This window comes from Phascolarctos cinereus, unplaced genomic scaffold, assembly GCF_003287225.1.
Source record: "Phascolarctos cinereus isolate Bilbo 61053 unplaced genomic scaffold, phaCin_HiC Scaffold_4;HRSCAF=312, whole genome shotgun sequence".
Lineage (NCBI taxonomy): Eukaryota > Metazoa > Chordata > Mammalia > Diprotodontia > Phascolarctidae > Phascolarctos > Phascolarctos cinereus.
In genome coordinates this window covers 206,395,599-206,419,055 of record NW_027555847.1, presented here as the reverse complement: position 1 = coordinate 206,419,055, position 23,457 = coordinate 206,395,599, and the positions used below count along the sequence as shown (strand labels likewise).

The window sequence follows — 23,457 nt, the reverse complement described above, 5'->3', positions numbered from 1 at the left end:
ACACATTGTCAGATGTGGCCAATGTATTGATTTCATTTGTGTTACTCAGCATAGCTTTGTTACAAGGGAGGGCTGTCCTGTGGGATGAGGGAGGTGGGGGTTCACTGGGGAGTGATAGCCAGGTAAAAAATGTAAGTAATAAAACATCTGAATAGCTGTGAAGAATAAAACATTTGTTTTATTGTAACTGTACTTGTTACCAGGGAGGACTTAATTGGAAGGCAGGAGTCATTGGGAAATGATGGCTATGTTAAAAAAAAAAAAGCATTAATAAAATATTTTAAGATCATTAACATTTTGTAAAATGGTGGCTTATTACTACATCACTATTGCAAATAGAGTCAGAAAGCAGAGTCACAGATAACATACGGCAATGGCCAATAGCTTTTCTGGGTCTTAATCTTCCTATTTTTAAAATGGGATATGGGTACTGACTTCCCTTGAAGAATATTTACGAGAAGCATACAATTTATTTAATGCTTTCTTCTTAATAACATTTATATGAAATCCTTCAGGATTTTTTCTATTTTTTGGGAGGGGGCCATTCACTTAGGTAAGCTAAGGTAGCTGGGGGGCATGGTGGATAGTATTCAAGGCCTGAAGTCAGGAAGACCTGAGTTCAAATCCAGTCTCAAAAACTGTGTGACCTTTGGGCAAGTAACTTAATCCTGTTTGCCTCAGTTTCCTTACTGTAAAATGGGCTGTTTGCTATTTTAAATGGCAAACTACTCCAGAATCTTTGCCAAGAAAACCCAAAATGGGGTCATGAAGAGGCAAACAACACAGAAAATGACTAAACAACAAGGTAAGCTAATAGTCTTCCCTCCCTCCCTTCTAGCTAAGTAGTGGTTTTCATCTCTCTATCTCTCTATTCACCCTTCCTCAGCACCAGCCTGTAAAAACAAATGAGTTGCTCTCATTTGGGATTTGCAAGTATCCTGTTCATACCTTCCTATCACCTTAATTAACAGCACCAATTGGCTCTTCCTCTGTACTAATTTCTATATTAATGCTTTGCTTTTAAAACAAGGAGAGAAAAGAATCTAACAATTTGGAAATTATTTCTCAATCAAGGTAGAAGACACAACAGGTAATGAAGGCATTTTCTACTGTAAATGTAACCATCTTTAAAGCCTGATGATGTAAATGGGGTTCTCTGTATCTCTTTTACAATAAGCTGTCCCTCCTAAGCTCAAATAGGAAAGTGAAGAAGCTTTTATTTTACAGCAAACATCTGCAAAGCGCAATCACACATTAAAAAATAAATAAATAAATAGAAAACAATCAATGGCCTGAAAAAAATTTCCCACCACATCTCCAATTAATAAAACTCTTATTTCATGGGAAAAGTGGGAAAAAAGGAGGGTGGAAAACTTTTCTACAGTCCCCAAAGAAAAGATGCTTCATGAGCTAACAGTTATATTGGGCCATCCATCTAATCTAGTTTTAATGCTGTTCTTAAATAATGTATATATTAGCTCTCTGTTACTGAAAACATTTGTTCATTTTATTAGCATGGGGCCTGGTTGAGTACTAAGACTTTGTGAAATTATTATGTAGTTTTGGGGCTCTAAATTTATTGCTTTTCCTGTTGCTCATTAGAAAATGATAAGTGGTATCCACTGCCCCTTTGGAATTATTATTAAAGTTGTGCATTCTATTATACTGGTACAATCTAGAATTGTGGTTAAGGGTCAAGCGAATATATTTATTATGAGTGCACTCTGAAGTGGATATTCATCATTACAAATTTAATTTCTATCAATTGGTGACCTCTTTATAAACAGTCAACTGGATATAAATTTACCTGGACCTTCTTCGGGGTACAGAAGAGCAAATGGAAGGTAAAGGTAAGCTCCCAATAGAACATAAGCTCTCCTGAGGGCAAGAATGATTTTGTTCTTGTTTTTATATTCTCAGTGGCTAGGACTGGTACTTGGCACACAGAAAAGACTTAATACATGTTTGTTGAATTGAAGTGAGTTAAAGTGAGTAGCACACAGCTAGGCAAGGATAAAGTCACACCAGCAGTGCAACTGGATCAGTTCTGAAAGGGAATGGAGAGTGTTATGTGCTTTTCCTCTGACACACAGTAATTATTTCATTTGAAAAAGGTTCTTTCTTTAACTGCTTGTTACTATAATATATGGCAATGAGAGGTAGTGGCCCACAACTTGGACAAGCATTGGAAAGTCATCTACCCTATCCCCATGCCTCCAAGAGGGACTGAATCTCAATTGACCCAGAAAGTGTTGTCTGTCCACTCTCTCCTTACTCACCTCAGCCTTATTTTTCCCCCTTGCACAGTCTCCTCAAACAACACACTCTGGTTTTTTTCATCTAAACCCCCTCTATTACTAAAGCTCATTTCTTCTTAACCCGTCCCCTCACTACAAAAAGCACCAACACTTGTCCAGTTACCATTAGACTAGCCCACTGGCATTTTTGTGTATCATGAACCCCCTTGGCAGTGAACTCCTCAGAATAATGCTTTGTTGCCTGAATTCACAATTTAAGAAAATGCTAAATTTCAGTTTGACATGTAATTTTTTCCCCATCCAAATTCCTGGACTTCTAGAAATTTATCCATGAATACCTTATGGCGACAGGTTTGTGGCCCCAAGATAAGAACCCCTGGACTGGACCCTCAGAGAAGCCTCTCGTTGTGTAGCCAACGATGCGTTGGGAAAGCCTGAAGCTAATAGATTCAGTCAGAATTACTTGGGATTATCTAATAATTTAACGTTATACTTCCATTTTCAATAGATAAGATTCAGGTAAATGTTTAGAAGAGATGAGGGATTGAAGTGAGCTCAGCTTCTGACATAACTCACCATCCCGCTCCTCTGCCCAAGATGTCACTTTCCTTTTGCACTATGCTTTGGGATTTTTAAATGATGTCCTCATACAACTGAGAGTCCATTTTGATCCTTTATAACCCACTGGAGTGGACAAGGTAGGTATTCTTATACCCATTCGACAGATGAGAAACATTGAGAATCAGAGAAGATAGGTCACACAGTAACAAAGCCAGGATTGGAACCCAGATAAAAAGCTTGAGCCTTAAGCTTTTTACCACATACCATTCTGTTCTGATGCAAACCTACTTTACAAAACACTTTGTCATCCATGTGATTTGCAGGGGAGAAGACAGTAATGTATATAATGCAAAACTCTGGATAATCCAACAATGACTTATATTAAATATTGAAATTCCTTTTTTGAAGCAGACTCACCTTAAAGGAATATTCAAACTAGTTTTAATATTCTGGACATACGCCAATAGTGTTTTGGAAAAAGAAACTTACTCTCATGCTGAGTGACAGGGGCAAGACAACCTTGAATTAGAAATCTGCTGTGGATAATTTAAAGCTGGCCATAGGGAATTTTATTAGTGGTTTACCTTGAATAAAGCTATATTCTAAATGCCGCCATGTTGTGATATCTGGGAGTTTCATCTAGGTACACAGATAGGGCTGGGAAGCAATAAACAAGCATTTATTAGGTATCTACTATTTGCTAGGCACTGGAATAGATGAAGGTACTGAAAAATGAAAAACAAAACTGCGCTGGAAGAGAGTCCTTCCAGAAACAACTAACCCTACCCACCTCCCTCCCCATTCCCCAGTAACTATGAAATATAACTTAGAAAGAAACATTTTTTGCATCTCTGACTCCACTGTACCACACTCTGCAAAGGCCCATGGGAAACAGGGAGAGGAGGGTCCCTTATAAACTCAACCATGTGATTAATACCTCCAGATTCATTTATAGGAGCATAAGAGAAAAGAGGACCTGAGTTCAAATCTGACCTCAGACACTTACTAGCTGTGTGACCCTGGGCAAGTCATTTAACCCTGTTTGCCTCAGTTTCCTCATCTGTAAAATGAGCAGAAGGAAATGGCAAATCTTTTGCAAGAAAATGTCAAATGGGGTCACAGAGGGTTGGATACAACATGACACAACGACAAAAAAAGACAGTTAACAACTTCGATGTTGTTCATCCATCATGTGCTCCTTACAGATATTTCCCCTCTTACTTCCAAAAGAGCTTGAATCACATCTCCTCATTTAGGCCTCTCATCTCTAGTCCATCTTCCACACCACGTCCTTCATGGTGAGAAAGGACAGAGGCAACTTCATAGGCACAGATTCAGCTCTGTGTCCTTTACTAGCCTATCTTGCTATGTGGCTCACCTGACAATTAGATTGCATTCAGATATTCCTGTCTGTATGCAAGGTTAGCCTTAAGCAAAACTGTGAAGTTGCTCTTCCTTGCCCATCATTGCTTTCATGATAGGCTCTACCTCCCCTGAGTCCTGGAACCTTGTTTCTGCTTTACTCATGTTCCAAAATAATCCTTCCCTTTTCACTCCTGTTAGCTAAGTAGTGCAGTGAATAGACTTCAACTCAGGAAAAAATGAGTTTGAATCCTGCCTTCATCACTCTCTAGCTGAGTGACATTCCCTGATAAGTCACTTAACCCTCTGCCTCAGTTTCCTCATCTATAAAATGGGGATAATAATAGCACCTACCTTCTGCGATTGTGGTAAGGTTCAAATGAAATATTTGTAAAATGGCTTATAAATTTTAAAGTGCTATATAAATGCCAGCTATTATAAACTATTTCCTCTTGTGAACAGCTTATAATTCAAAGTAGCGTTGCACATTAAAAGCTTACAAAATATTCTCCTTGTAACAACCCTGAAGTGGGTAGTATATGCATTCTCCATTTTGCCCCCCACCTCCACTTTTACAGGTAAGAAAACTGAGGCTCAGAGAAGCAAATGAATTGGCCAAAGTCATGTAATGAGTAAATGTCACAGCTGGAATTCAAATCCATGTTTCCTAACTGCAAATGCAGGCTCCCTCTACTCCACCCTCTCTTTCTTAGAGAAGAAAGCACATCTCACAGAAGTTGTCAATCTGACAAACTAATTTACCCTAAACTTTTAATGACTGATATGGGGCTACAGATACAGACTAAGGACTTAACACAAAACAGAGAATTTCTGAAGGTAAAATATGCATCAGGAGGGTAGGGGAGATATTTGTCAACAGAGACTGTCAATCAAGTCAAGGCCCACAAACTACCCATATTATCTATGTTTATAGTCAGCCCAGCCTGCAGGGAAAAGGTAAAAGGCAATATGCTAGCTGTTAGGAATGCTTAACCTTTTTTGTGTCCCAGACCCTTTTGGCACTCAGGTGAAAACTGTGGACCTCTTCTCAGAATACTTTAAAAGATAAAATAAAACACATTGGATTACAAAGGCAAGCAATTATACTACAATGCAGTTATCAAAATGTATTTTTCTAAATAAGTTCACAGACCCTAGATTAATAATCCTTGTTATATGTCATTATAATGCCAGGTGTGAGTTAGGATTAGAGTCACACTTTGCTGTCCTTGTCAGCAAAAATCAAATTTTTACAGGAATCTCAAAATCAAAATATTCACAGGACAAATCTTAGACTCCAAAAGACCTGTGTTTCAAAAGCAAACAAAAACAAAACAAACTTTCCTACTGGTCAGTCAATAAACATTTTATCAGTCAATAAGCATTTATTAAGCACCTGCTATGTGCCAGGCACTGTGCTAAGTGCCAGGGATACAAAAAGAAAGAAAAGACAGTCCCTGACCTTAAAAGGCACACAATCTTATAGGGGAAATAACAAGCAAATATATATGTACAAAAAGCTAAATATGAGACAAATAAAAAATAATTTATAAAGAGAAAGCATTAGAATTAAGAGGGGTTAGGAAAGGCTTCCTGTAGAAGATGGGTCCTGGTGCCTAAAGTTTCAAATAATAAAGGTAGGTGTTTTACACCTATTAAAATACATATGTTGCATGGGATGTAATGCTAGGTGAAATCATTAGCACTAATAAATAAATATAGATTAGTTTATCAAATTAACTAGCTGTCACCTAGAACAGAAGAGTCGAGAGAATAGGAGCAAAACACACACACACATATAAGTGTGTGTGTGTGTATATATATATACTCTTATGTATATATTTATATAAAGGCTGTCCCCAAAGTTTTAGTGCAGTCATAAGCTCTAATAACTTAAAACTGCACTAAGACTTTTGATACACCATGAGGGTGTGAGAGACAGAGAGAAAGAATACACATGTATATCATATATATGTATGTATGTGTGTGTGTGTAGGATAGAATATTGGACTGGTGGTTAGAAGACCTAGGTTCAAATCCTGACTTGGTCATTTACTGGCTATAACCTTTTAGCAATTTAATTCCCAGAACTGCAGGATGAGAAGGGACTTCAATGGCCATCTAGTTCAACCATTACTTGTACACAAACCCTTCTACAATGTACTGATAAATGTGCACCCACCTAGCCTTTGTCTGAAAAACTCTAGTGAGGGGGAACCCACTGCCTCCCAATTTAGCTCTTTTCAGCTGTGAGCAGCTTTAATTGTTAGCAAGTTTCTCCTCAAATAATCAGAATAAATATGTACCTTGGAAACCTCTACTCATTAAACCAAGTTCTATCTTCTAGAGTCAACAGAACACACTGAATTTCTTACAGCCCTTCAAATAGGTGAAGAGCAAGTTCCCTCAGTCTTTCTAAGTGTCTTATCAGGGCTAATGACCCCCAATTTCTTCAGATAATCCTCATGTGTCATGATCACATCTTGTCTCCTTCTCAGTGCTCTCCATTTTCCCCAAAATGTGGCAGAAAAGTGAAGACAGTACTCCAGATGTGGTCTATCATTCTCCCTCATTCTAGACACACTACATTTCTCCAAGTACAGCTTAATGCACATTCCCTTTGGTGGCTACCTATCATATTGTCAACTTCTGTTGAGCTTCTAGTCCAGTAAAATCCCCAGATCTTTTTCAGATGACCTACAGTCTAGGTATGACTCTGGCATTCTTGCATTCATGAATTGATGTCCTGAACCCATGTATAAAATTTTACTGGAGAAGGAAATGGCAAACCACCCCAATATCTTTGCTGAGAAAACTCCAAATGGAGTCATGAAAAGTCAGATATGACTAAAACAACTGAACAACAATGGTGAACTTTTATACCTACTCCTTTAATATTTCATCTGGTTAGATTCAGATCAATGTTCTAATGATCATTGGATCATTTTATATTCCTGTTCTGTTATCCAATATGTTACCTATTCTCCATCACTTCTCAGTCTCACCTTCCTCACTGGTAAAGTTGAGGGGCTTAGAATGAATCACTTATAAGGTCTCTTCTATGATTCTGTGATTTTGTTGCTGGGAAAGGGGCTAAAAAGGTCTATGAGATGGGTTGTTTCCCAGGAAATGTGGTTCTTAAAGCAATGGGGGGGGCACTGACACAAATTCTTCAAGGAAGCCTGAAAACAAAAATCTTCCTAGTTCACTAATTGATCCTGCCCTTTGGAGAGTTGGCCTTCTAACAATCAGTGTTTTAAGGTATCCTGTTCAAGAGCCAATTGCACATTGTGCCAAAAAAAAAAATCAGCTGGGATCTGCTTTGATGTTACCTTCTTAGTAACATATTCTCCTCCCTCAACCCAAGAAAGAAAAAAGAAGAAATAAAGAAATTACTAACCACAGCTCTGTCAAGAGGCTGCCTGATTGCCATCCATGGACAAATGGAAATTTTCAGTTGTTGAAGGAAGTGTCTCCGAAAAAACAATCTGAGCTGCATGTTCAAAAGAGATACCCTGTTCTGACTCTTTACTTGAATCCCAAGAACTACTGATATCATTTGGACTCCTTTAAGAACAATCTATAATGTCATTTTAATTGAATGAGGAATAACAGTAGGAGACTAGCTTATGAGTAATTAAAGTTCCAGATTCCACTGGCCAGGGGACCTTCCACTCTCCTTTTTCTTTTCTTTTCATCAGCTGTAGAATAGCTTAATTCAAAATAGTTTCCTCCTGCCAAGTTGGCAGCTCTCATTCAATTATGCCCAGATATGCAAGTAGTATATTTCACCACCAGGAGAGATATCATTTTTTCAGGTGGCACAGAATCCTGCCCCAGCTGCTATATATTTTGAACAAGCTTACCCAATTTGCCTTCTTTGAACACTTGGCAAGAATTCTGTGACTAAAGAGTTTGGTGTCTCCACAAGGAGATTACAAACAGTTCCATCAGTCATAGCAGTCTGGGTCTTGACTCAACGAAAATGATGAAATTTCTTCACCCATGGAGAAGTGGATAGACTCTTTAAGGAATTGTCATTAAAAAAAAAAATCAAAGAAGGCAAGGAAATATTATTCAATATTGACAAGGTAATATGTGAGTACTGTTTGCAAAGAAACCTTGCTGACTAACCCTCAAAAGTGTGCACACTACGAGCAATTCCAGATCTTAAATTGCATTATAAAGCAGCAATCATCAAAACTGCTTGGTACTGGCTAAGAAATAGGGAGGTGGATCAGTGGAATAGGCTAAATATGTAAGACACAGTAGTCAATAACTATAGTAATCTATTATTTGATAAACCCAAAGACCCCAGCTTCTGGGATAAGAACCCACTCTTTGAAAAAAACTGCTGGGAAAACTGGAAAAGAGTATGGCAGAAACTAGGCATAGACCCAAATCTCACACCATATACCAAAATAAAGTCAAAATGGGGTCAGGACTTAGATATAAAGGCTGATACCATAAGTAAACTGGGAGAACAAGGAATAGTTTACCTATCAGATCTATGGAGAACAAAAGAATTCATGACCAAACAGGAGATAGAGAACATTATGAAAAGCAAAATGGATCATTTTGATTACATTAAATTGAAAAGTTTTTGCACAAACAAAGCCAATGCAACTAAGATTAGAAGAAAGGTAGAAAATTGGGAAAAAATTTTCACAACCAGTCTCTCTGATAAAGGCCTCATTTCTAAAATATATAGAGAATTAAGACAAATTTATAAGAACACAAGCCATTCCCCAATTGATAAACGGTCAAAGGATATGAACAGACACTTCTCAGATGAAGAAATTAAAGCCAACTATAGTCATATGAAAAAATGCTCTAAATCATTATTGATTAGAGAAATGCAAATCAAAACAACTCTGAGGTACCACATCACACCTATCAGATTGGCCAACATGACAAAACAGGAAAATGATAAATATTGGAGAAGATGTGGGAAAATTGGAACGCTAATACATTGTTGGTGGAGTTGTGAAATGATCCAACCATTTTGGAGAACAATTTGGAACTATGCCCAAAGGGCTACAAAAATGTGCGTACCCTTTGATCCAGCAATAGCACTTCTATGGCTGTATCCCAAAGAGATCAAACAAATGGGAAAAGGACCCACATGTACAAAAATATTCATAGCAGCTCTTTTTGTGGTGGCAAAGAATTGGAAATTGAGAGGATGCCCATCAATTGGGGAATGGCTGAGCAAGTTGTGGTATATGAATGTAATGGAATACTATTGTGCTGTAAGAAGTGATGAACAGGCTGACGTCAGAAAAACCTGGAAAGACCTATACGGTCTGATGCTGAGTGAAGTGAGCAGAACCAAGAAGACTTTGTACACAATAACAGCCACGTTATGCAATGACTAAGAATGTTAAACTGAACCCTTCTCAGCATTATGAGGATCTAAGACATCTCCAGAGGGCTCAGGATGGAAAATGCTGTCCACAACCAAAGAAAGAACTATGGAAGTTGAATCGCTCTCACTTATTTTTACCTTCTGTTGAGTTTTGTTTCATCTTTCTGATGGTTCCTCCTATTGGTTTTAATTTTTACATACAACTTCACTAATGTGAAAATATGTTTAATGGGCATGTAAATGTAAAGCCTATATCAGATTGTGTGCTGTCTTGGGGAGGGTGGGGGGGAGGAAAAGGGAGAAAAATTTTCAACTCAAAAGCATATGGGAAAAAAACATGAAAAAAAAGAAAAAAGTTTGCACACTAAAAAATTAGTATTATATAGCATTCCTTTTTTTGGACCCAAATGTGTGTGTGTGAGAGAGAGAGAGAGAGAGAGAGAGAGCCCTTGGGTCTACTTACTGCCTTAGATGCAATGAAACATTGAAGAGGGTTATTCTGTGTATGGAAAACTACAACACAGTGGGAAATAAATATTTCCACAAATACCGGTGGTCACACAATGTTCCCCACATGGTGGCTCAGCAAATATTCCTGTTCATCTTTTCTGTCCCTGTCCTACCTCCCATCTTCTGCTTTTCTTACTTTATCTCATCACATGCCAAAGTCCTTCCCTCTCTCCCATTTTTCTCTTTCTGACTATAAGATTCTGGGTCCCTGAAAGTGTGTAGGTAAGAAGGAAAAGAGAAGATAAAAATCAGAGGAAGTTATTGCTCTTAGAGTATAATCCGTAAGAGATCAAATGTAAAACTCTTTGAAGATAAACATCACCTCAGTCTCAGTAGGAATGTGTAAACTACACAAAAATACTTATGGGCATCCCAACTATTTCCCACACCTGGACAACTCCCTTGGGAAATTCCCAGTGAGATACTTTTGATAAGGAATATTTTTCCATTTTGTTATACAGACATGAAAATGCAAAGATACTGAGAAAGTGTGGTTGAGTGGAAAGAACACTGGCTTTGGAGTTAGATGCTTGGGTTCAAATCCTAGCTCTGATGCTTAACTACCAAGATGCTCAACCTCTCTAGGTTTGATCTGTAAAATGTAGTTGGCCTAGATGGCCTATGGGTTTCCTTCCAGCTCTGGGTCTATGATCCTAATATACCACAAGATTATTGACTACCACAGTTCTATGGCTCTATTTGTGTTGCCATCTCAGACACAGCAATTACTCAATGCCTCTGTTTCTCTATCTGTAGGGAATACCTGTCACTCAACTTTCTAGGGAAGAAAGGAGAATTAATGAGCCACCTAGGACTATAGTCCATGAAAGGGCAAAGCAAAGTGATTATCTATAACTATAAATTCATGTATATATTAAGTACTACTTTTACTTATTTGAAGTTTTCCTTTATATGATTAAGCAGATGGCAGTATTCATGGAAGTATAAATATTGTACAATGATGCATCCTGTATACAAAGTGTAAAGTATTGCTTAAACAAAATAAAACTTTATCAGGAGTTCAAGAATTAACCATTAACAAAATATTTTCTGTTCTCTGCATCCTCAAAACATTTGTGGAGAAAGAACAAGTGTGTTTTATCTTCAAGACTGTTAGATCCAAAGGTTATTTGGATAAGTGAGACCAATTTTTTAGTTGCAGCCAGCATCTGAAAAGGTCCTCAACAATCTGAGAAATGTGAACTAGGAGGAAGTTCTGCAGCAAAAAAAAATCAACATTTAAAAGGGTCAGATGGTATGGAAAATCCATTCTTCTTTGGAAGGGAAAAGGATTAGAAGTTAGAGTCCTTAAATAACACCTACTTATCAACAATTTATCCATAAGCAAAGGTGCTAGTATCCCATAAGTATCAAATGAGAAGACTTAAATGCTATCTACCACAGAGAAGAAGCAAGGCAAGTCAACAAGCCTTTATTCAGCACCTACTATGAGCCAGGTACTGTGCTAAGCTCTGAAGGCAAGAGTACATTTTTCAAGAAAGGAAAATAAACAACATGGCATATAAGTTCTCATTTACAGCCATTTCTGCAAATCTACATTTAATGTCCCATGAATTCATTTCCAGCAGAAAGTTAGATAACAATTTTAAAAAATGTACAGAGCACCAATCTATTTTCTCACATCCCAGAATGATGTTTTAAAAGTCAGGGCTGATGGAACCCCTATTAGAGGAATTATATTCAAGAAGCACAGGCACATACAATAATTTTGTTTAATATTTTGATAACTGTATAATTGCTTTCCATTGTAATCTATGTGCTGTGTTTTGTGCACTTAAAAACATTCATCTGAAAAGTAGGCTGTAAGTTTCACCAGACTGCCAGGGCACAAGGGGTTCAGGACAATAAAAAAAAAAATTAGGAATGAGCATCTGCTTTATACAACACCTATTTTTTTCTCAATATCATCTTTGCTCATCTGTGAATTTTAGGAGATGGAAGATTGGAATGGAAGAGGATAGTTCCTGGAGGATGTGGGATAAGAAAGGATAGGTCTCATAATTCTTTTTTTTTTCTTAATACTCTTTGATAAAGTTTCCTTGCTGCAAACCAAAACGTCCACCACCTAATGTGTTCAGAAAAAAAAAGGATGTATTTCCTTTGATATGTTTATAAAATACTCCATCAACAATTCTTACTAAGGAGACTATCATTTCCCGTCTCTATTTAATATTACTTGAGACATACATCACCAAGATGACTGATATAACTGCCTGTAACTGAATAATAATAGGGAACACTTATGTAGTAGTTTACAGTTTGCAAAGCACTTTACATACTGTCTATTCTCTTCAAAATCTCTAGATAAAAATTAAAAGATATTGGAGCTTGAAGGTCAGAGAGATAAATTATAATCTCTAAGCTGCTTTCCATCACGTTTTCTATTCATGTGCTCTGGAAGAGCCCAAACATCTGACAACCTCCACTTCCTGACTGTTATCATGCCACCCAAAATGCAGCCCTACGAGGGTTTAGGAAACAAAGTACAATCATTTGCACCTTGAAAAACTCACTCTTTCCGTTCTCTTTTCCTCCCAGTTATCTTAGCTTTTTACTACACTGGACTTTGGGAAAAGCCTGCCCCCTTCTGGCCTCATTGGGTGAAGGGCAAGTATAGGGTGGGGTACAGACTTCTGAGGTGTGTCCTACAGACTGAGAGCCCTAGCAGTGTGTCTGAATTGTAATGTCTAAGGGGAAACACAGTAGAGAAACAAGGAAAATAAATAAATAAATGCAACCCCAAAGACAACAAGGAGAGAAATGGAAAACCTCAAGAAAGAAAAAGATATCTGAATGTGGGAAAATGTAGATATATGCCAGAGAGAATACAAATTGGTACTAAAGCTGAAATTCAGAAAAGCTAAGGGGAGCAACAGGCATCATTGCTTCTGAATTAAAAAGAAGATACTCCATACACTTTGCTAAAGAACCAAGGAAAAGAGAAAAAATCCTGCCCGGTACAAAGATTCCTCCAAGGTGAGAGATTAAAATAATTAAGTGAATAAGCACAAATGTAGGCATCTTAACCACTTTTTTTCAATTATTCCCTTCAGAAAGATACTCTCTTCTCCATTGGGGCTTTCCCTTATTCCTAAAACTCCAAGATTTGATAATGAAAAGCTGAATCAGATTAAAAGCAGTGCTATTCCCAACCAGCGAGTGTGGCTTCCTTCAAGTCTTCAAAAAAAATCCCTTCTGCAAGAAATCTTTCCCATTCTTCCTTAATCCTAGTGCCTTCCCTCTGAGACTATCCCCAATTTATTCTTTATCTTGTTAGTACATAACTGTCTGACTGTTGCCTCCATTTACATGTGAGCTCCTTGAGAACAGAGACTGTTTTCCCCTTTTCTTTGTATCTCCAGTGCTCAGCACAGTGCCTGGCACATACAGTACTAGGGGCTTAATAAATTCTTGTTGACTGACCATTATACCCTAATTGCCTCCCTAGGACTTTGTTGTTTAAGGGAATATCTAATTCCATTCCTACCTGAACACACCACCAAGGGCTGGCTCTAGAAAAGTGAATTAAGCATTTTACTAAAAACAAGGGAGGGTAAGTAGCTCTGATTTATTTATTGTTCTTTATCATCAGGAATGCCAGTTTATTCTCCCTAAAAATAAATGAGCTGCTAACATAAAGACAAATTGGGAATGTGAAATGCCAACACATCCTGTGTTAGGGCTGCTCAGCACTGAGACACAGTAGGCTTTGGGTTGGCACATACCATCACTGACTTTAAAGGAAGTTTAACAGATCTTGAAAACACATACAAGCATATGCATATGTACGGATGAATATATATGAACGTGTGTATATATTATATGTGTATGTGTGTATTTTCAAGGGTGGCAATTGTCTCAAAATAGAGATTCTAATAATACAGGAGAGTTACTCAGTTTTTGCATTGGTCTCCTATGTCCTTTGGCGCCCAATCTCCCCAGAGAGAAAGTGAATTTTTACAGAGGAATGGCAGAGGCACATTACTGTACATAGAAATTCAGAGGCAGCATCCACAGGAGCACACATGGACACTGACACGCATAGACTCAAGAGATCCAGCTGTCTCAGGGCCATCTATTCTGTTTGTGAAAGCTCTAGTCTAGCTCAGGAACAGGCAAGACCCCTCAGACAGGACACGAAGAGGCTGTGCAAACACCCAAGAGTGGAAGAGAGTAAGGGGCATAGCAGGGCACAGACCTGGCCAATCAGGCTCAAGTCCCAGTCAAAGCCCAAGGCACTGTATGGGTTTGCAAAAGAAACCGCTCACAGTTCTGCCATCTCTACACCAGCCAGAGAGAGGGTAATGGCAAGGGATATCTACATAGAGATCCAGACCCACATTAGAAGACTAGAAGCCAAAACGCCGAAGGCAGAGACAGAAACAGGACACTCACTACTAGAGGCCAGAGGCCATGACACACCAGGCAAGGACCTTCTAGAGAGCAAAGCCATAGAGATTCTCATCAGACATAGAGACAGACATAAAAGCAGAGAAACAGTCAGAGTCAGAGACACAGTAATGCAGAAGCAGAAGACATGTAGAGAAAAATTCAGGAATGGAATGACATACAGGGTCCTAAATATAAAGACACACACAGGCACAGGGAGAAACGAACACACAAGGACCAAGAGAAAGGGACAAGTGGGAAAAAAGAGGCAGAAACTTAACGAGGGAAAACTGGAGAGGCAGGAAGGCTCTAGTGCCACCCTCGGTAAGCCAGCTCTGTCCTGACACCATCACTCAAGAAATTTTCGCAGCCTCTCGGTTTGAAGATGAATCCCTCTTTTTCCCACACCAAATCTCCCCGAGGTCACACCGATCTCCAATGGGAACAGCTGGGTTCCTCTCCAGGATCCTCGATTCTCCTTCAAAGTAAAAACATAGCGGCCACACCCCCAATCTGCGGACCCGTGGGCAGCAAAACCCGGGGACCTTTCAACCCCGGCCTGTTTCTACCGGGACTAGGGACACCAATCCACTTCCTTTCCCCAACCCCTTCTCTAGTCTCCGCTCCATAATTTTCCCCCATTTCTCCTGGTCTGCTCCTTACCTTCACACACACACACACACACACACACACACACACACACACACACACACACACACACACACACGCCGTCCCCTTCACCTCTACTCCGCAGGGCTGAACTCCCCAGTTCCCAGGAAAGGGAGGAAGACAGGGGCTCTGTGTCAGATGCTGCAGGCTCAGGAGAGCCGGGCTCGCGGCTTCTAGGGCTTGCTCACTCGATCCCTCCTTCCCACCCTAGTTTCCCCCAGCACCGCACGCATGCAGCCAGCCTCGGTCCGGGGAGCGGGGGAGGGGGGTTCAGCAGGGCTGAAGGAGGTATCTTACCAGAGCCTGGCCCGGCAGCTGAGCCGCGCCTGCAGCAGGTCCTCCCCTGCGCTGCGACCGGTGCTCGCCGTGGCCCCCGCCGCCACCGCCTCCTCGCTCCCGCGGCAGCTTGTCCCCTGGCGGTTGGGGGCCCCTTCCTCCTCCTCCTCCTCCTCCTCCTCCTCCAGTGGCAGCGCGAGACTCCAAGGGTAGGTCCCGGCGCTCCCGGCGCGGGGCTGGGGGCGGCTCTCCACCGGCATGCTGCTCACCGCCTCGGTGGTCGCCGGCCCCCGAGTCCAGGCTGCTGAAATTCCACACGACGAGGGTCTGCAGCAGCAGCACGGTAAGCGCCGCGATGAGCGCCGAGTGCGAGCGCCGAGCCAGTCTCCGGGCGCACAGCGCAGCCACCATCTTCACCGTGGCGGCGGCGGCTGGGGCTGGGGCTGGGGCTGGGGCTGGAGCTGGAGGTGCCGCCGCCGCCGCTGTTGCTGCTGCCGCCGCCGCGGTGATTACTGCCGCTGCCTCGGCTGCTACGGGCTTTGGCTCTCTTTTCCAGGGCACTTTGCTCCCCAACCCAGCGTCCTTCCTCCTCTCCCCCTCCTGCCCGACCTCCCCGAGGCTCCCTCCTGCCTCTAGCCGCCGGCAGCTGCTGCCGCCTCCTCTTTCTGTTGCTGCTGCCGCCGCCGCCGCCGCCGCTGCTCCTCCGACTGCTCCTCCTCCTCCACCTCCTCCTCCTCCTTCACAACCGCCGCGGCGCGGAGTTTTCAGACGGGCAGGGACCCAGACGTCACCAGGAGGAGGAGAAGGGAGGGAAGGGTTGGTGGGGAGCGGGAAGGCCTGGCCTAGAGAGGGGGAGAGAAGGAGGTGTGCATGTATGTATGTGTTTATTTGTATGTGTGTGCACGCGCGTGCTTACACGCGCGCCCACCCCAGGATCGGGGCGGGGCGGGGGGGCCGCAGGGGAGAAACGGGATGAAGGGTGTGTTGGGGCGGGGGATGGAGAGAGGAACCTGGGTGGAGAAGGATGGGCCATGGGGCGGAGCAGAGGGAGGGGAGAAGGGGGAGACGAAGAGGGGGAAATAAAAATGAAGGAGATCCAACGCGCCCCCCCCCCAGAAGGAGAGATTGGAGATGTGAGAGAAAGGGAGAGGATCTGGAGGAAAGGAAATAGAAAAGGAGAATCCCTGACAGATGGGAAAAGGGATGAAGGAAGGGAGACGGAAGCTGGGATGCCGAGGGCTGGATGGTAGTTATATAGAGAAAAGTGAAGGGGGAAGGTCAGGAAGGGTGAAACATAAACACCCTTGTTGAAAGTGAGAAGGTGAGAGGTATGAGGAATGGCTATTGCTTGATTTACAAGGATATTCAGTATAAGCAAACCAAAGTACTGTTGGGCAGGAGAAATGAGAGAATGTTCATAGGAATCATTGAACAATATAGATATGTAATTATAGATATACAGCTATGTCTAACATATGTGTATATATGTGTATATACATGTGTATATATGTTTATGTGTATATATACATATATATATGTATATATACATGCACACACACATGTATGTTCCCAAATCATGTCTCAAGATTCAGTGGGAGAAGAGGAAAAAAATTAACAAGTTTTGTGACCTAACTTTAATAAAGAGTTCTATTACCTTAAAGTGACATCTTAAAACATGAGGTGCCATTATGTTCCTTGAGGCACAGAACTTGGCATTGGATTTTATCTATATCTTAGAGGCTATATTTTAAATTACCAGCAATTCAGCTGCTAAATAAAAACTTTTCAGAAAAAAAAGTCAACTCACCTGGACTATGAACAGGCATAGTTTGTGATATTCACAACTCTGGACTGACAGCTGAAAATTCAGCCTATCTGTGCTGTAGCCTGCTCTTTGCCCAAAGGTCTGAAGAATCATCGGATCGTATATCTAGAATTGGAAAAGACGAGGCCCCCTGTTCCAACTCTCTTGTTGTCCAGGTGAGGAAAGTAAGGCCCAGAGAATTTAAGTCACTTCCCAAGGTCACACAGGGAGTGTTGGAGGCAGAATTTGAACCCAATGCCACTGTGTGATCAGTAAAAATTCTTTATTATCCTACTTCTGCCACCTAATAAATGTCTACCTTTAAGTAAATCACTTCATATTTATGGATCTAAATTTCTAAATGTGTAAAACAAGGTGGGGAGGGAGGGTTGACTACACAACCACTAATCTCCTTTTAGGCCACTCTGGGAAGGACAATCCCTCTCCTGTTGCAGGAAGCAACTTACCCAAGGTCACACAAGTCATAAGTAGCAGAACCATAATTTGGACCCATGCCCTCTGATTCCTGGAGCTAATAAATACTTTTCCACATCCATTTCAATCTAGCCTATTTCCCATCTCACTTGATCAAATGTTTTCCACACAATGAGCATTGAATAAATCTTAGAGGAATGAATTTTATAAAACAAAGTTCCTAAATAAAGCTTGAATGCTGGGTATGAAAAGGTATAAGTAGCTTTCAAATCTAGAATAAATTTGATACCCTAATTCTTGTACTAACCAAGGCGGACCCAGTAGAATCACTAAGTCAGTCTTATTTTTTCATCTTCAGCACAGTTTTTAAAGAAAAAAAAAACAATGAAAAGGACTGATAGATGTATAACATTCCAGGGCCCCAAACCAATGTTTGGAAACTGGGGTTCCTCTTCAGTCCCCTTTCCCCTACAAACGCCCTCCCTTTGCAAACTGATATAAAATATTGCCAATCCTAGCACTCAACAGAAAGGGACTACCAGATCATAGTCACACCTCAGCTCTAGTTCTAGCTAGATTGTTTCATCTTTCTGTGCAAGATGTCACTGTCATCTCTTCAGGCATCAATGTGAGATCGTTTTCTTCCATAGCCACAAATTAATCCATCTTTTGAAGACTAGTCCTTGATTCTGCCTCCTATCAGAGGCTGGGGGTCTAAGCCTCTGGTTACCTAAAAAGGAAGTGTTTTGGTTTTTTTTTAATTGTATATCATAAAATCTGTGGCAAGAAAGAGACATAAATGCAGATTAAAGATAACATAGCCAGAGTATTTAACTTATATATGATATAGTTAGAGAGGCAGGTGGTAGATAGACAGGCAGCAATAGATAGATAGCTGGTCTTGAAGCCAATACAACTGGGCTTCACAAAGTTTGGACTCTGAGACATACTGTCTCTGTGACCAGAGGAAGTCACATAACCTCTCAGTGCTCCAACCAACTTTCTAAGAATCAAAACTGCAACAATGTGCTAAATTTCTTTGACATGGAAAGTTTCCCACCTGGGACTTCCTTGTACCAATGAATCACAGTCCCAGTCCCTACCCTTTTGATACAATTAAATGTTAGAGTGGTGATGTGGAGAACCCCTTGATCTGTTGAACTGAGGCATCTCCCTCAGCATGAAGTGACACGTTTTGACATCTGGTTTAAGGACATACATGATCAATGACTATTGGTTGGTCCCTGTATTAAGGGACAGAACATGTGACCCTTCCAAGGAAACCAGAGGACGCAAGCTAGTCTATATTCATAACAAAAATAGGCAAATGGGTAATATCCAGAGGTCACCTAGTCAAGCCTCTTTCCTCCCTATAAAATAGCATCTAAGGCACTATGAGGAAAATGAAGGATTGGAAATTCTATCCAATAAGGAAAGAGATTTTGATTTGGTTAGTATTGGGGTGAATTTCAATGCTGACAAGATAACTCCATTGGTAGAAGACATAAGATTTTACCGTTTCCCCAAACCCTGGGACTCTATGATCTGTTATTATCCTTTAGAATCCATTACTCTCCCTCCTTTCCCCACTCTCCAAGTTAAAGCTTCCAAAATACATTAGATATAATAATGCCCTAGCCTATATCAGAGTGTGCGCTGTCTTGGGGAGGGTAGGGGGGAGAAGAGGGAGAAAAATTTTCAACTCAAAAGCATATGGAAGTGATTGTTGATAAATCAATAAATTAATAAAATTGTAAAAAAGAGATAATAATGCCCTGATCTTTTGGAATTATTAAAAAGTGTGACTTGGTTATCATATTTGGGGAAAAAAGTACAAAGAATTGTGCCATACATTTATAAGCTACAACAGGGTAAAGATTCTTCTAAGCTGGCAATAGGTAGACAAGAATGACAGTGACATGTTAATGGAACACAGGGTTCAGACTCCCTGACTGGAGTGTAGGGCTCATGGTGGGAGAGCAATGGGAAATAAGGTTGAATAAGTAGGATGGGACCAGGTAGACAAATTTAGATTGATAAAATAGGGATGAAGATTTTTGATTCAGTAAGTGACATAATTAAAGTTATATTTAAAGAATAATATTGAAGGTCTAGAAGAGGGAAAGGCCTAGAGTCTGAGAGGCCAGCTGGAAGTCAGGTTTCAATTTCCTCATTATTAAAATAACGGGACTGAACTAGATGAATTCTAAGGTCTCTTCTCACTTTAGCATTCTATGATACTATGTTTTTGTGTCTCTCCTCAAAGCTGTCGATCTTTCATTAAATGTAAATGTGTGCGTGGTTCCCACCATGTCAGATTTAGTCTGGGGACAAAGGACAGAATGTGGAGAGATTCTGGTGAATAATCATTTGTGTGCATGTTGCTTTCCTCCTATAGAATATAAATTTCATGATCTTTCTCTTCCTTCCTTCCTTCCTTCCTTCCTTCCTTCCTTCCTTCCTTCCTTCCTTCCTTCCTTCCCTTCTTCCTTCCTTCCTTCCTTCCTTTCTTCCTTCTTCTCTCTCTCTTTCTTTCTTTTTCTTTCTTTCTTCTTTCCTTCCTCTCAATAATTGAGAAATTATTTCTTTCTCTCTCTCTCTTCCTTCTTCCCTCCCTCCATTTGTATTTTATTCTTTCATTCTCTTGTTCCTTCCTTCTTTTCTCTTTCTATTCTTTTTTTGCTTTTTTCTTTCTTTTTTCCTTCCTTCTTTCTTTCCTTCTTCCTCTTTCCATTCTCTTTTGTTCTTTCTTTCATTCTTGTTTTTCCTTCCTTTCTCTTTCTTTCTAGTGCCTTTTCTTTCTAGTGCTTTCTTTTCTTTTTTTCTTCTCTCTCTCTCTCTCTCTCTCTCTCTCTCTCTCTCTCTCTCTCTCTCTCTCCTCCCTCCCTCCCTCCCTTTCTCTTCCCCCCCCACTTTGGAATTCCCAGTGTTTGGCATAGTGAACTATAGGTTTTGCCTCCTCAAATGGCAATAAGTAGGACATGGGGCTTGGAAAGAGAGAATGAAGGAGTTTGTTACTGCCAAAGTCCCAAATAGCTTGACACAGCCTTGATTCTAAGTTTGAATGAACTTCAAACTTGCCACTAAATTCAGTTAAAGACTTAAGAAAAGATTTATAATCAGGTGCCTGTGTCCTTTTTTGTTTGTTTACTAGCAGGTACCCTAAATTAACTTCAACTTTACTCCAAACCTAAACTAGGTTTATTAAGAAACCAACCCCCAACCCCCCCCCCCCGAGACACAATTTTCAGTTTGGCCACAAAATTGAAATCTGAGAAGAGAGCCATCTGGTTTCAGAAATCAATCTGAGTACAAAGTAGGAGGAGGAAGGGAAGGTTTAGGAACCCTCATCAATACCTGTTTTTGTATGACCAAGCAGGTAACAGTTTACCACTGAACCAAGTCCAAATAGGAGTCAGGATAATCAGTTTACAGCCAGGAAAGATCTTAGAGGTCATATAGTCCAGCCCCCTCATATTACAGATGAGGAAACCGAGACCCAGAGAATGTAAATGTAATGTATAAGTAAATGACTTTTCCAAGTTCCAGTAGGTTAAAAAGTGACAGGGCCAGACTTGGAACCTATTTCTTCTGTCATGGGAAACAGTGCCTTTTTCCATTCCATCAAACAGAATTAAGAAATTCCTTGGGCCACCTAAAGGCAAGAGCCAACAAAAGCATGCATGGGTTGGAGGGATGCTAAACAATAGCTCCAGAGCCCTGGAAGTAAAAAAGAAGAAGAAGAAGAAGAAGAAGAAGAAGAAGAAGAAGAAGAAGAAGAAGAAGAAGAAGAAGAAGAAGGAGGAGGAGGAGGAGGAGGAGGGGGAGGAGGGGGAGGAGGGGGAGGAGGGGGAGGAGGGGGAGGAGGGGGAGGAGGAGAAGAAAGGATTACAATTTCAAGGAGAATACAGACCTGTATTCTTAACTGCAATAGCATAGGGTGATCTCCATTCTTTTCTGTTGCCTCATGTAGCAGCAGAGGGAGCTCTAGGTAACAAATAATTTTCCTCTCAGTTTCCTTTCCAACTAAAAAGGCTTGAAGATACTTGTAAAAAAAGAGGAGCAAAGGATGCTGTTATCCAGCACCCATCAGACCCAGAGGGAAAACTCAACATGGCATAGAAGCAACTCACTAACTTCTATAGGATCAGATATGTGTCAGAGGTCTTTACTATTACTGGCTTGGTGGAAAAAGCCATGATGGGGGAAAATTAAAAAAAAAAAAAGCAATGACCACCAGGCTAAGGATTTTGATATTTTCAAGTTAATCTGACCTAAATCCATATTCCTAAAATGAATTCAGAAGCCTCCTATAGAACTTGTTCTTCAGGCCAAAGAGCTGTAAGAGATTTTTATTTTAATTACAGCATGGTTTTAAGTCTTTATTTTTGTGGGTTTCTATTATTGATTCCCATAAGGATAAGGGGCTGGGCAATGCAAGTCCACACCTCTGCAACTGATACTCATGTAGTTGCTTATGGCTACTCTTTAAGACTCTAAGTTTCAAACTTGTGACTTGAGGGTACCACAGGGCAGCAAAACTCCACAAACTAGATTAAAATGTAATTAGGAAATGTTTAACAAAATAAATAAAAATAAAATACAACATAGATAATGTTACTTTGTAGTTTTCTAAGTCAGGGCTTAAGGGATCTGTTTCACCTCTAGCTTAGAGCCCTGAGAAGTTAAGGGGTTTGCCTGGGACATAGAGGTATACTTTGAACCCAAATCTTCCTGACTTTAAAGCCAACTCTTTATCCACTATGGCATCCTCTTTCTACAGCAGTTGTAGAATCATTATAACCTGAACTATATGTTTTTATTCTATAAATTTTAGGTATTTAAAAGCCGTAATTATAACTTTTTTGAGACTTCGATGACACTTTCTGAGATAATTGGAGACACCCCAGGGTAATTAAAAGCTAGAGTGGAAATCTGGGTTTGTATTATCATTGATTACCACCTATTAAGCTTAGAAGACATCCTGGAGTACAGGCAGATGAGTATAGTGGTTAAGGGACTGGCCTTGGAGTCAGGAAAACATGGATTCATTTTCCTCTTATACTAGTTGTGTGTCTGTTAGCAAGTCCCTTAAACTCTCAGAGACCCTGGGGCAACTCTCTAAGACTCTTGAGTTACAGATGGGTTACTGATCCTCATGAGTGAATTCTCCGCACAGATGAAATCACAGATTCAAGTACTTAGATTGAATGGCTTCCCCTGGGCCTTCTGCTAGGTGCCTGAAAAAGAATATGTGGAATCTTCATGAAGTCATCACACTTTTAAACTTCTGCTGTAACTATATTATATGTATATGTATGTGTATATATGACTGTATATGTGTGTATGAATGGATATGTGTGTTTTGTGTGTACATATGATCCGATATATATGTGTATATGTGTATGACTAGTTTATGAAATTCATTTATTTCCGGATATATATGTACATATATGATATATAGGGCTGGGTATATGTATGTATACAAATAGATTATATATGTGTAAGTATACTAGATATATGTGTGTCTATAAGTACGTATATACACAATGTACATATATAATATATAGGACTGGATGTGTCTTTATGTGTGTATACATGCATACACATATATGGATATATATGTTGTGTTCATATATAGGACTGGATATGTGTGTGTATGTATACCCCATATGTGCATAAGTGGCATTTAAGAGCAAATTGAATTTTCTTCTCCCACCTGATGTAGACTTTAATTCTGCTCATTAGAATCTACTAGGCTACTTTCTCTTATATAACTGCCATTTGTCATTTGAGATAAAATC

The 23,457-nt window shown here is 40.3% G+C and overlaps 1 protein-coding gene across 2 annotated transcripts in view; it reads right to left on the bottom strand.

The window, feature by feature from the left end:
* XYLT1 (xylosyltransferase 1) overlaps positions 1–16,330 on the bottom strand; it is a 389,357-nt gene extending 373,027 nt beyond the window's left edge. For both annotated transcript variants that reach the window (XM_020972424.2, XM_020972425.2), the window contains exon 1: positions 15,436–16,330. In XM_020972424.2, coding sequence (XP_020828083.1) covers positions 15,436–15,825 — 390 coding nt within the window. In that variant the 5' untranslated portion in view covers positions 15,826–16,330. The remainder of the gene's footprint in view (positions 1–15,435) is intronic.
* Positions 16,331–23,457: the final 7,127 nt, after the last annotated feature.